Source organism: Labeo rohita, chromosome 5 (genome assembly GCF_022985175.1).
Source record: "Labeo rohita strain BAU-BD-2019 chromosome 5, IGBB_LRoh.1.0, whole genome shotgun sequence".
NCBI classification, from domain to species: domain Eukaryota; kingdom Metazoa; phylum Chordata; class Actinopteri; order Cypriniformes; family Cyprinidae; genus Labeo; species Labeo rohita.
In genome coordinates, this window is record NC_066873.1 from 29,317,525 (window position 1) to 29,331,520 (window position 13,996).

The following is a 13,996-nucleotide window of genomic DNA, read 5'->3' on the forward strand; positions in this document are numbered from 1 at the left end:
CATTATTTGGAGTGGAAAATAAATAATCTGACAGTATTAAATTTAGCTCGTGCTGGTAAAAATAGAACTTTCATGGCTGAATGGCAGAAGCATCTTTCTCTCTCTCTCTCTCTCTCTCTCTCTCTCTCTCTCTCTCTCTCTCTCTCTCTCTCTCTCTCTCTCTCTCTCTCTCTCTCTCTCTCTCTCTCTCTCTCTCTCTCTCAAACACTCCATATCTTTTCTTATCCTGCTTATGAAGTTTTTGCTCTTGGCACTTTCTCAGTGGTTGCCGTGGTGATGAGTTTCATTCATGAATCTGTAGAGGCCCCTCCCCCTTTCTCTCCCTGCCCGCCTGTACGCCCCACTGCCCACATACGCATAGCAGCACCACACAACAGAACCACTGACCAAATCCGCCTACACTCACTGCAGTACACGTACACACACTCACAGATTCTGCAGTGCATGCATATGCACTCTATTACACAAGCTCATAACACCTTAGCACGCACATTTTTGGTGCATGTTATGAGGAATAATTTTACATTTTCATAAATATGTATACTAGCAGATTGGCATGCATATTCTAGCCAGTGCAGTAAACTATGCCAAGATATATGTTTTGAACCTTGCTGCATTATTATTTAACTTACCTTACCAGTTCCCACTTTTGAACTGGCCCGTTAGTTTTCTAGCACAGAGCAATAGTTTTAACTCTAAGATAAAATGCTATATGGATGCAGTTCCATGTGCGTATATAGTACGATTTGCAAATACACTTCTAATCAAACATTTGTGGTTAGTAAGATTGTTGATTGTTTGGTTGGTTTTAAAAAGAAACTAATACTTTTATTCAGCAGGGTTGCATTCAATTGGGCAAAAGTGACAGTAAAGATATGTTCGTAAAGATAAGTTGCAAAATATTTCTGGCTTACAATAATGCTTTTCTTTTAAACTTTATATTCAGCAAAAAAAAAAAAAACTGAAAAATCTCAATTTACAAAAAAAGAAAATAAATATAAATAAATACATTTTTGAGCACCAAATCCACATATTAGAATTATTTCTGAAGGTTCATGTGACACTAAAGACTGGAAATTCAGCTTTGTCATCACAGCAATACATTATAAATTGAAATAAGATATTTTAAACTGCAATAATATTTCACAGTATTACCGTTTTTTTTACTGTATTTTTTGTTCAGATAAACGCAGCATTGGTAAGCGTAAGGGACTTCTTTCAAATACATTAGAAAATTACTGACCCAAGACTTTTGAACAGCATTTTAAGTATGGCTGGGTAAAAATATTGCATATTTGTGCATATTTTAATCGATTCTCATTTTTATGAAACAATATTGATTTTTAAATCCAAAGCGTTGATTAGTCTAGCTTGTTTTGAGCTAGTGAATGGAACATTGTAGCACACATCCCATCCAATAAATCGCAATAAGCTTTGTGTGTTCTTAACTTTTAATATGAAAACTTTTGATTAGTTTTAAATTTCAAGTTCCATTTTCCATTTTATTACAGTATTCAAACAATAAATGCCATTCTGCATTTTTGTGGAGTGCCAGATCGTTGTACCACCTCAGTTCGAAGCCCACGTGAACTGATCATCTCCTCCACTTTAATAGCAGTTTCAGCACAAAATGAGCATCCGAAAGTTCATCTTACCGAAATCCATATCCTGTCTCGTGTAATCACTCAATCAGTGTTTTAATCGCCCAAAGACCCTTGTAGACAGTGTCATGTAAGAAAAAAACAGATTCGGTGACCAAAATCCTATTAGGGTGTGTTCACACTTGTAGTTCGGTTAATTTGGTTAATTTGGTTCATTTGGTCTTGCCCAAAAAGGAAAATGATACATTTGGTCCTGTTCCGCTTAGCGTTCACACTACCATTTTTGACAGCGAACCTAAAGATACCAAACCTAAAGGCATAGTGATACGTTCACAACCTGATTGGTCAGGTTGAATGATGTATATTTCATGACGACTCACCAAATAAAAGGAAAAGGTGCATTCGACTTAAAGCAATACACCTAATGCTGTCCGCAGGACTAAGCGCACTCATTGGCACCCAAATGAACCGCATTAACAGAGCAATCGCACCAGAGTTAGTTTTAATCGAACCAAACATGAAAAGTGTGCACACACCCTTAGTCAGCCAGAAAACTCCAGAGAGGGAGTATTTTGTTAAATGTATGCATCATATAACATATATATAACATGTAGTACCAACTGACATGTATTTTACAGAATTAGTTGAGAGATTATTTTTCTTTTAGAAAATTTGGCATGTACTTAATATATGTATATCCAAAATAGTCAATATTAAATCAAATCAAACTTAGAAATTGAATCAAATTGCAAGCTTGTGAATTGAATCAAATCAAATTGTGAAATTTGTTTCAAAATGTAGGCCTAATTGTAAATACTGCAATTTTTCACTTATTCTCGCTCTTCATCTTTTCTCATAACTCTCATGTTATTTCTCTGTCCCATTTTCTTACCCAAGCAGTCAAGGTCAGCCATCTCCCAGAGCTGGATGAAGAGATAGACATTCTCTCCTCCATCATCAGCAAACACAGAGAATCAGAGATGAAGCACTCAGGTAAGGTAACATGGGAATCCTGCCATTAAAGGAACAGTTCACCCAAAAATAAAAATGTCATCTTTTACTCATCCTTACGTCATTTCAAATCTGTATGCAGAGAAGTACTTACTTTCTTTTGTAAGGCATAACAGGAGAAAATTTGATGTGCACCTGTTTTCCATATAATGACAGTAAACATGTCATGTAGATACTACATGCGCACTACAGTCTCTACAGTTTCTGAAGCCATTTGATAGCTTTCTGTGAAAAGCAGATTTCAATATTTGTATTCAAACTGACACACTGTTCATGTCACTGTTCATGATGTCGTTGACGTCAGGGCTAGCACGACTCATCTAAAGCCACTATTCGAATTGAAACGAGAGCGAGAATGTGATTTGTGAGCTGGCAGGGGAAGATCATAAGGAGATAATGAATCAGTTTTGCTGTGTTCCTACAAAAAGCAATTAATAGCTTTGCGTGCAATGAAATTAAAAAGTTGTATGGAAAAAAAGTGCGCAATATTTCACCTTTTGTAAGCATACAGTTTAGAACAGCAGGAATTTTTTTGGGGGGGGCGGGGTGAACTAAACTTTAAGAGTGCTACCATAATGTGCCACCCACAAAAAATAAAATAATAAACATTGTAGATTCAGTGTTTTCCATTCAGAGTGACGGTATCTTTTTTAAAATCTCTTATGTTCTTCAGCCCCCTCTCCAGCTGCTTCCAAAGCCCCTGAGGATCGATTCTGGCCGAGCAGTCAGCATGGAGCAGAGGCATCTCCTACTGCTGCTACATCAGAACAGCCTCTGACAAGTGCCCTGACCACTGCCGCCTCTACCACCAGCCCAGCCTCACGCTCTCCCTTTATCTCTGCTGTGCACAGCGCCCCCTTTATCATCCCGTACCCTTCTGAAGACCACTCTTTCATCAGTGCGTTATACTGTGTATTGTTTGCTGTTGTTTATAAAGACTTACAGTATGAGTTTGTGTACTGTCACTGCAGAGATTTTCATGGCTATCTTTGTTTGTTTTTTTCCTTTAGTATTTTTGGGGGTGTTTCTCATGGTGGGCTCAGTTGCCATGGTCTTGACCGGAGTGTGTTGGGTCAGGTGAGATGTCAAAGGGTATTTAAATAAGTCTTAACATCTTTTACCTGCATGAGTGAGTAGACATAGATGATACTTATGCTGTGGCATCTTTCTTCTCAGGATGCAGAGAGGCAGTCGTCTGGCCCAGAAGGTTGATTATCCTGCTTTCGGGTTAATAGGTTCCAGTTCTTATGATAGTGGCATGGTGAGCATACAAAAACAAACTGACAAAAACAAAGCATCATTCTTGCATGTGTCGTGATGCTTGTATGTTTACACACTCTTCTATTATTCTGTTATTAGACTGGAGATAAGAATCTTGCACAGAGTGCCCAGATGTACCACTTTCAGCTTCAGAAGCAGCAAATGATGTCACTCAAGTAAGTAATTGGTAAATAGAATTATAGTGCCTCTATTATGCCTAATTCCTAATATTGTTTGGGAAGTCTCCTATAATTTTACAAGTTTACATGTATTTAAAGTCAAACAACGTTTTTGTTTTCTCAAAATATGCATCACCTAATTTTCCATCAATTCTCAAACTATTTCATTCAAAGCAGTTCTAAGATTCAGCCTCTAAACTCCTCCTTTCCGTGAGCCTACTCTGCTCTGATTGGTCAAATGGTTCAGTCTGTTGTGATTGGTCTACCACGTACAGCGCGTGTCAGAATCGATACACCCATTGTCATAGTTCTGTATTCTGAACGCGGAAGGGTGGGCTGTTGTTCGTGGCCTGTCAATGTAGAACCAGGCTTTAGGCAAATACGTTACCCCGTGATGTGTAGTCACCATGGAAGTGAGATTCAAATAACTAACGACTCGTTCAGGCTTTACTTAGTCAATTTTTTCTTTTGGGCGACTGTAGTTTTATTTATTGTGCACTTTCGGCTTTACAGCCTCGCAGATTGTTTGGATTACCACACAGCTACATTACACACTACATGAAAGGCAAATTCGAAATGCCACTGTAATAAACTGCCTTTCATGGAAACAACACATTTCCTAGCAATTCTTATTCTGCTTGTCTGGCTTTGGAATAATTAGAGTATATTAGATATGCTTTTCATCAAGAATTTGGTTCAGTAAGATTTTATTTACAATGCCCTCCAAAAGTTTGGAAACAAAGTGTGGTTTTGGACAATATCAGCATAAATCCTTATGATTTTTGGGTGCAAATACATTAAAGTAACTTGACATTATCATTGAAGACAAGCAGTAATAATTTTCGTTTTGATTACATAATAATGGCAATATATACACGTCAAAGTCAGACATGCCCCTTTGCCAGCTGTGACGCCTGGTTACTGGTTTAAACTTGGCCCAGGTTTTTAAAAGATTTTTGGGTCAGCACACCTTAATAGCTTCAACAACTGATTGCCAGTTAAGTTTAGAATACAATGAATTTAGGCCCAGATTATGCAGAGCTGTAATAGCTGCTAATGGTGGATATTTTGATGAATTGAAAATTAATTTTTTTTCTATTTATAAACTGTTTATGTAATAAAATATGTTTTCGTACCTTGTGTTGTCCCTTATCAGTGCAAATTAAAAAGGATTCATTCATGTTCTTTTGAAATTTCTATTTATCAAATCCACAAAAATATTAAGCAGCACAGCTGTTTTCAACATTGATAATAATGATTTAATAATGTTGATGAGAAATGGTTCTTCAAACATTTGTTCAAGATTTGGTTCTGATGGATCATGTGACACTAAAGACTTGAGTAACAGTTGCTGAATAAATTACGTTTTCAAATAGAAATTGTTCTTTTAAATAGTAATAAACTTTTATAAATGAATATTATATTATAAATGATATTATAAATATACTTTATAATATTACTTTTTTACTGTATTTTTAAACTAATAATTGCTTAGCAATTCCTTAGCAAGACACTTCTTGCCAAAAAAAAAAGTAAAACTTTTGAACATCAAATTTTAAAAATTGATAACCATAGTCATTTAACAGTTGAACATATGTGGGCCTATTATGAATATTGGAGCTTTGGAATATGTGACCCTGGACCACAAAACCAGTCACAATTTTGAGTAGCACAGGTATATTTGTAACAATAGCCAAAAATACATTATCGATTTTTTTTTTTTCTTTTATGCCAAAAATCATTAGAATATTAAGTAAAGATCATGTTCCATAATGATATTTTGTAAATTTCCTACCATAAATATATCAAAACTTAATTTTTGATTAGTAATATGTATTGCTAAGAACTTCATTTGGACAAATTGGTGATTTTCTCAATATTTTTCAAGTTTTCATTTTTGGGTGAGTTATTTTTTTAACAGATAACAAACAAGATGTATACACACCAATAATAAAAAATTCTTAAAAGCTCTTTTTATATTTTATTTTGTATGTGTGTGTATATTTTAAAACATGTAGGCCAAAAAAATAATGTGAGGTCCCATGATTAATATTATTATTCATATTATTTATATTATTATTCAAAACTCAGTGGCATGCCTTCTGTGTTTTGTTATCCTCATGCAGGCAACGAAGTGATTCCAAGATTCCTGAGTCAGGAGCCACTTCGGATGAGGAAAATGAAGATGGAGACTTTACTGTGTATGAGTGCCCAGGACTTGCCCCAGTAAGAGCAATACCTTCATATACATTATTCTAAATGTGGCAGACCACGTCTGTTTTTGTGTTCATGTATGAGAGACATCTCCCCAATCACTGTCATAAATCACGACTCCTGCAGGTGTAATCAATGATATTATGTATATGCCACCCACTGTCCTACAGTTTGTAGTCTCCCGTAGTGCCATGGTATTCAAAAGTATCTTTCTCTTTCCAGACCGGGGAAATGGAAGTGAAGAATCCACTGTTCGACGACTCCACCTTTCATCTTCACCTGCAGAGAAGTTACAACTAAACACGAGTACTCAGAGGACGCATCACTCCACGCATGAATTCACAACAGTGTGCTTTCCTCATCTGATCCTTTCAGGCAAGATCACAAAGGTCATCTGCACTTGCATCACGGTTCGTGTGGACATTTGAGAGCATTTTTTTTTTGTGCTGTTAAATACACTGGTGTTGCAGCTTCCATCCATGAACAGAAAACAGAATGCATTGCAACACAGACAGAAAAAATTCACTTTGTTAACACTTTGTTGATTCACACATACACAAGCATCCTTTCTAAAGACCAGCCCCTTCGGACCAGGACCCTGCGCTGTAGTACCTTTCAGTTTAAAGGCAGATGTGCAAAAACATTGCATGGATTTCTGACTTAGAGTTGCACCCATCCTGTATAATCATGCAAGGTTGTGTCTCTTTCCTCAATGTCTGCTATGAACATACTGTACGTAATAGACTTGGCATCCTCAGTGCTTGATACCAGCTCAAGGCTCATTTAATATCAGGTCATTGCTGAGTTCTGTTATGACGTCTTCTGTAGTATATTGTGAATACTGTGCAATGGAAGGGAAACTTATTTATAGAATTAACTGTTTGAACATATCTTGCCTGCAAACGCTAGTCATATTTAGAATGGACGTGGAAGTTGACGCCCCTCGAGGAGCAACATAATTTACACGATTAGCGTATTTTATGTTTTCTTCTATCAAATTCGTCTGTGACTGTATTTTTTAAAATACCAATGGTGATTTTAATATTTTTTTATAATTGTGCTCACAAAAATAACCCTAAATGATATTATGTAGCCTCTGTATAATCAGAATGGTCCTACTATGCATGATTTGAAGCTGTGTAATGAAGAAAGTCAGTGTGCATTTCTGGTTCATTTATAGAGCAAAAACATGAAATTGGAATTTTTTACCAAACCTAGCAAAATCAAAAAGACCTGATTTGCAGCGTAACACATTGTATATAGCTGCTGTCGTGTACAGGCCAGGATTCTCCGATCTATGTGCGGTAACCTCTATCTATGCTAGATCACTAACGGTGACGTGATATAGTTTGATTCCGGAGCGTGTATCGCTCACTGCTGTTTCTCAGGAAATCTGCCAACAGTAGCCGGTTTCTGTGCAGCATTTTCTGTAATTCCAGCAGGGGGTCCATTCGGGCTCCTCTGGATCTTATACCTTTGAATCTTTTAGTCAAAAGCTGTGGCGGTGTCGTCAGTCTTTCGATGTTGCATTGGGGCAAAAGGAAGCCCTTAAAATTTGAAATGTGCCTCCTTTAACATCCTCTAATTGTTCTGGTTTGTTAGGCAGTCATTGTGGGGATGTTAACTCTGGACATGACCTACACTTTTCAAAATAAGTCACGATGGTCTTTAGTTGAGCCCAATAAACCTTTTTCAGCTACTGAGATTGCCTGACATGCATGTAAAGATGGAATATATAAAAGAGGAAATAAATATTTATATCAGCTCAAATAACAGTGTCCTGTTTTCACTGATATTAAACCAACCAGACAAACAACATGAGAAAAATAAAAATTGAACCTTTTTATGTGCCGTTTCCAAAGGTCATCTATGTATAAAGAAGGTCAACTTTTACACACAGACACATGAGACTTTATTAAATGATTTAAAGGGAACCATAGGTATTAAGACTTGTATGGTTTAATATAACGTACAGTAAATGATGTCTCTTACTGAAACATGTAGAAGAAATCCATGAAAGACTTGCATTATTTAAAAAATCCATATCGTTTTATACATATTTTGGACAATGCGGGGTGCAATTACTTCGATGACGTGAAATGGCTGCATTTGGTAAGCTACTGCCGCTGCCTGTTGCAGTTTTTACCGCAACACAACTCGAAATAAGAAACTCTGAAAATAAAACGTTGATACGTTGCCACATTTTGTGGATTTTGGTTGTAATTTTCAGTCGAAGGGCAACTAGAGAAGCATGTAAGTCTTCACTGCTTTTTCTATCTTTTCCCAGAAGAGGATAAAAGATGCCTGTGGACTGTAAAGCTTCATTCTCTCCAATTTAGCCCTGATGACTTTGAGGATTTTAGTAGACCGCAGCTACTGAAAGAGCTTACAAATGGCAGAGACAAGAAATGCTAGATGCCATCCTGGATGTAAACATGCCGACACTTGTCATGACGCTGCAGCCACTGACACAGTGCAGATTTCACTTGATATCCAGGGGCGTTTAGACTACTTTTGAGGAAAATCAATGGTTTGGCATTTGGTTTAAGCCTATGCTTATATCCATCGCCACTTGTAAGCTCTTGTAAGCTCTTGTAAGTTGTGTTGCAGTAAAAATTACAGACAAAAAAACAAAAAACAGGTGTGATAGTACAGTTGAGGTCAAAAGTTTTTAAACCTTTCAGAATCTGCAAAATGTTAATTTTACCAAAATAAGAGGGATTGTACAAAATGCATGTTTTTGTTTATTTAGTACTGACCTGAATCCGATATTTCACATAAAAGTTGTTTACATATAGTCCACAAGATAAAATATTAGTTGAATTTATAAAAATGACCCCGTTCAAAAGTTTACATCCCCTTGATTCTTAATTCAGTGTTCTTACCTGAATGATTCACAGCTGTGTTGTTTTTTGTTTAGTGATAGTTGTTCATGTCTTGAGCAGTTAAACTGCCTGCTATCCTTCAGAAAAAGTCCATCAGGTCCCACAAATTCTTTGGTTTTCCAGCATTTTTGTTTCAACCCTTTCCAACAATGACTGTATGATTTTGAGATCCATCTGATTCACACCGAGGACAACTGAGGTACTCATATGCAACTATTACAGATGATTTAAACATTTACTGATGCTTCAGAAGCTTAACTTATTTTGTCTTCTGGAAAACATGTAAGTACCTTCTGTAGCCTCTGAAGGGCAGTACTAAATGCAAAAATATGATATTTAGGCAAAAAAACAAAACAAAAAAACATCTATGTTCAAAAGTTTACACCCCCGTGAAACAGTTTAACTGTTGATCATTCAGGTAAGAACACGTTATTAGAATCATGTAAACTTTGGAACAGGGTTATTTTTTTTATAAATTCAACTAATATTTTTCTTGTGGACTATATGTCAACATCTTTTACGTGAAATATCTTATTCATGTCGGTGCTAAATAAACAATAACCTGCATTTTGTATGATCCCTCTTATTTTGTAAAATAATTAACATTTTGAAGATTCTCAAAAGGGGGGATGTAAACATTTGACCTCAACTGTAGCTCACAGAGTGCAACCATTTCATGTCATAATGGTGCATAAAATGATGATCTTTCATGGGTTTTCAATTACATAATTACGTACGTTTCAGTAAGAGACATAATTTACGTTATATTAAGCCAAACAAGTTTTAATACCCAGGGTTTCCTTTAATAACACATGCTAACTTTGCATTTGTGCACAGTATCATGCTAACAAAAGATGTTTAAAGCAATAACTGTACTTGTTATCATCTGTACAAAATCAGGGCTGCATCTTGAATCATGTCACATCACTATTTTTCCACTGGATTGACTATTTTTCCCATGAAAAGGATGTTGTAATTGATCGGGTCGACAATGAAGATCATGAATGGACGATCAAATCTGTAAACTGGTAGTTGTCTCTTGGAGATATCTATCCCAAAGTATGCCGTTTCTATCCCTTTCTCATCTACTTCAAAAGCAGCCTGATGTATAACCTGAAAGAAAATCACACATTCCATTTCAAATCAAAGTGAATGTATATTCTATTTTCATATTAAATTTAAAGGGATAGCTTAAAGCAGCATTATCACACGCATACGTCATGCTCCGGTGAACATGTGTGTTTGCATAAAAAGTATTCTCATAGCTTCATAACATTATGGTTAAACCACTGATGTCACATATTACACATATCACACTATTTTAAGTTTTTAACCATGTCCTTACTACCTTTCTGGGCCATGAATGTTGCTTTGCTGACTATGCAGAGTCAGGAAGCTCTCAGATTTCATCAAAAATATCTTAATTTGTGTTCCGAAGATGAACCGAAGATGATAAGGTCTTATGGGTTTGGAACGACAGGAGGGTGAGTAATTAATGACAGAATTTTCATTTTTGGATGAACTATCCTTTGAAGAATTCACTTTTTATTTCAATTAGCAACGTTTATTTCTTTACCTGTGACATGAACATCTTTTCTTTTGAAATTCCTGTGAAGTTGGCCTCATCTGTGAAAATGTCAGCCATTTCCATTCCCTTCAAAATATCAGTCAGTGAATATGATGCTTTTAGAGAGAGCTTTGGGACGTAGATGTCGACCGGACTGAAAAGCAAAAACAAAGATTTCACTAAAAAGGGATCTTAAAATTTTTTTAAAGAGATGTTTACCTTAAAGAAATGTTTTAACCTGTTCCAGACCACATTCCTCCACCTTTCTATATCTCGTCGATTAATAACCTTCTCCAGATCAGAGAGTGATTTATCTGGGAGAGCTAGAAATAAGGAGTAGGAGTTGTTGTAGTCCAGAGAAAGGACTTTAGTGGAGATGAGCGTGTCATGAAAAATTTTGATATAGCCTTTCTGATTCATCATTTGAACTGGAACTGTGTTTTCAGCATCAACATAGAACTTAGCCTCATGAGTAAATTTCGGGTCAAATGGCATAGTCCATTTTCCTGAACAAAACAAACAAAAAAGTGGAGTTGTTGACATTTGAAACCTGAAGTACAGAATGACATTACTAGTACAGTTTGTTTACCTTTAAAATATATATAGGTTAGAAGGATCATCATGGTGTTAGCATCCAGATCTTCAAAAACTTTATCTATTTTCCCGTTTGTTTTTTCCCTGACATATGTATTAATCTTGTCTAAAGTTTCATTGAGGTGGAAATCCACAGCAAAGCCTTCCGGGAGGTGAAGCTGCTTCATCTTCTCAGGGAACTCAGGAAGTGGTTTTGATTTGTTGCTTACATAAAGAGCACTACCTACATCCATGTCCACCCTTCTTTGGCTGATTTCTTCCAAGAAACTTTGGAAGGTCTTTTGCACTTCTTCAGTGTTGAAGACGGAGCTGTCATGACCGATGGCCCAGAGAAGCTGCTCTTTGGTCTTACCACCAGCTCCTAAAGACAATGCAGAAAGGGCCATCGACACGCTCAATGGAGAGAAAAAGATATTCTTGTTCTGATATTCAGGCAGTGAGCTAAGACTCGTGTACAGGCGAAAAGCAAAATCATTTTTTCTCCATAACATTTTTGTCAGTGTAGAAAAAGTTGGTAGCGGATCATCATCTTCATCATCTCCGAGGACGACTGGGTGGACTATTACCAAAGCACAAATGCACAAACATATAATATTCGTTCCCATGATCGCCTTTCAAGTTAAGATGTTACATGAACTCCCTGAAGAAACAACAGAAACAGTTTTACACATGCAGCAAATGCACTGTTTAACACATCAGTGACAAAACAAAAACTTATTCCTGTATGCTGTCTGTTCTATCTTATTTATCATATTCAATCTTATAAACACACAGATTTCAGTTTTCCCACCTGTCCAGACAGCTGCCGTCTCGTTTTTTCCAAACTAGCTAAAAAGCCTGTCCTTATATTTGTTCAAATAAAAAAAAAAAACACACACACACACTCTAATTATTAACTACTGTGGACACAAATCAGTATGCAATCAACAAACACTTTCCACAGCACCTACATGACCTTGATCTATATCATTATTTGGTCAGCAAGGTCAAAAAACTGAACAAACAAGGGATAATAATGATTCCCTATTGATCCTCTTACTGTAAAGCTTTTAAGCCCTGAAGGCATTTTTGCCTCCCTGAAGGTGCTGTTTTTTTTCCGAGTGACATACACAAAAGTAATGACTCATAACTCCAAAACCTTAGCAATCAGATTCAAAAGGTAGATATCGTTTGATAGTATTTGAAAAAAAAAAATCTTTACATTTGGACATGTGATTCATTGTCTTTTTTTCTTTCTTTGTTGTTGTTGAACAAGCAGTGGTTTGAAATATGTGGTAATTTTTCGCAGAGGGCGTGTCAAATGTTTCTTATAGTCCACAGTGCCACTTTACTATTATTTTTTTTTTATTTGGAGTCGCTCATTGAAGCTCTGGATCCGATATCCAGTGAATTATCATGAACACAACACTTATGGTACAGAGCTATTCATGTATACCCTGTTGAAAAAAACAGCATATGCTGGTAGGCATGTTTTGATGCTGGGATGCTGGGTAGCAGGTATATTTTGGTGCTGGTTAAAGCTGGTCCTTTGCTGGTTTATGCTGGTCCTTGTCCAGCAACATGACCAGCTTAAACCAGCAAAGGACCAGCAAAAACCAGAAAAGGACCAGCTTAAACCAGCATCAAAACATACCTAACCAGCATATGCTGTTTTTTTTCACCAGGGTAGGCTACATGGACTTTAGTTTCAATACAAATGTGAATTTTAAATACACATTAAATGTTAAATACACTTAATTTCCTTTATTTTGAGATGGACATCACTAAAGGAAAATGTAACTGAGTCACTGAAGTGAGATGTTTAATTCTTGCACTGACGGATGCAGTGTGTTAACTGAGTGAATTACTTATCAGAATCTTTCAAATGATTATGAACGATTTAGTCAAAGAACCGGAAAGGAGTCTTTTGCCTCTGTATCGAACTACATTTTATCTGCTGTATGAACCATGTACCCTGGCAACACTGTACCCGTGTGTACGTTTGTATTTTTGTTTCGTTTATATGTACATTAACTGTCTTAAGTTTTGATGTTCTGTACATATTAACAAAAAAGTTTTTATTTAAAATGTCATGAACCGTGTTTTTTCTCTCTCAGGATGTGCTCTATACGCATGCGCAATCAACAATCACTGTTTTAGACCGTGACGCCTTAAAAAGCTTAATCTGGAATAAATGGTAAGTGAACCGTGTTTGCTCATTAAAAATAAATGATTTGAGCTGAATTATACTGAGCGTTAATTAAAGATGTCACACATTTTTATAATTCATATGTTCATACTGACCATGGGTACCCATTAGCAAAGATTAAATCTCACGTTCTCACTTGTCAATATTTATCCCTCCGCATTCACCAGGAAAAGGGAAAGTTAAGAGTAACAGTGATGAGAGGCACGTTTTTCTACAGCAGTTTGTTTCACTGGAATTTGAATGGTAAATTGTTCGTGAAATTGTTCTTATCTAATCATCTGAAGGTTGATTACCAACATTTCTGGAGGATAAACACCTGCTGTAACTTGAGTCTAACACTTACTAATGTGTTTGTTTGAGCCATGTTGTGCCAATCCATCCTTTCGGACAATATAGGCCATGAACAGATTAGAGTTGTAAAATGGCTGTACATTTCAAAGTTTTAAGATTCTATGTTTTAAAATTGTGTGCGTACTGCCATGTTAAAATATGGCTGT

General features: G+C 36.3%; 2 protein-coding genes across 3 annotated transcripts in view; one reads left to right on the plus strand and one right to left on the minus strand.

The window, feature by feature from the left end:
- Nucleotides 1-7,369, plus strand: part of npdc1b (neural proliferation, differentiation and control, 1b) — a 31,339-nt gene extending 23,970 nt beyond the window's left edge. The window contains exons 3-9 of one of the 2 annotated variants that reach the window (XM_051111062.1): nt 2,499-2,594; nt 3,286-3,510; nt 3,623-3,689; nt 3,789-3,873; nt 3,972-4,048; nt 6,178-6,277; nt 6,488-7,369. In XM_051111062.1, coding sequence (XP_050967019.1) covers nt 2,499-2,594; nt 3,286-3,510; nt 3,623-3,689; nt 3,789-3,873; nt 3,972-4,048; nt 6,178-6,277; nt 6,488-6,565 — 728 coding nt within the window. In that variant the 3' untranslated portion in view covers nt 6,566-7,369. The remainder of the gene's footprint in view (nt 1-2,498; nt 2,595-3,285; nt 3,511-3,622; nt 3,690-3,788; nt 3,874-3,971; nt 4,049-6,177; nt 6,278-6,487) is intronic. The other variant, XM_051111063.1, reaches the window with a different exon arrangement.
- Nucleotides 7,370-9,946: 2,577 nt separating this feature from the next.
- On the minus strand, nt 9,947-12,127 carry LOC127165374 (corticosteroid-binding globulin-like). Its single transcript, XM_051109954.1, has 5 exons — nt 12,102-12,127; nt 11,307-11,951; nt 10,956-11,223; nt 10,727-10,871; nt 9,947-10,263 (listed from the first exon to the last, which is right to left on the minus strand). The coding sequence occupies exons 2-5, from the start codon at nt 11,914-11,916 to the stop codon at nt 10,078-10,080; spliced, it is 1,209 nt and encodes a 402-aa protein (XP_050965911.1). The 5' UTR covers nt 11,917-11,951; nt 12,102-12,127; the 3' UTR covers nt 9,947-10,077.
- Nucleotides 12,128-13,996: the final 1,869 nt, after the last annotated feature.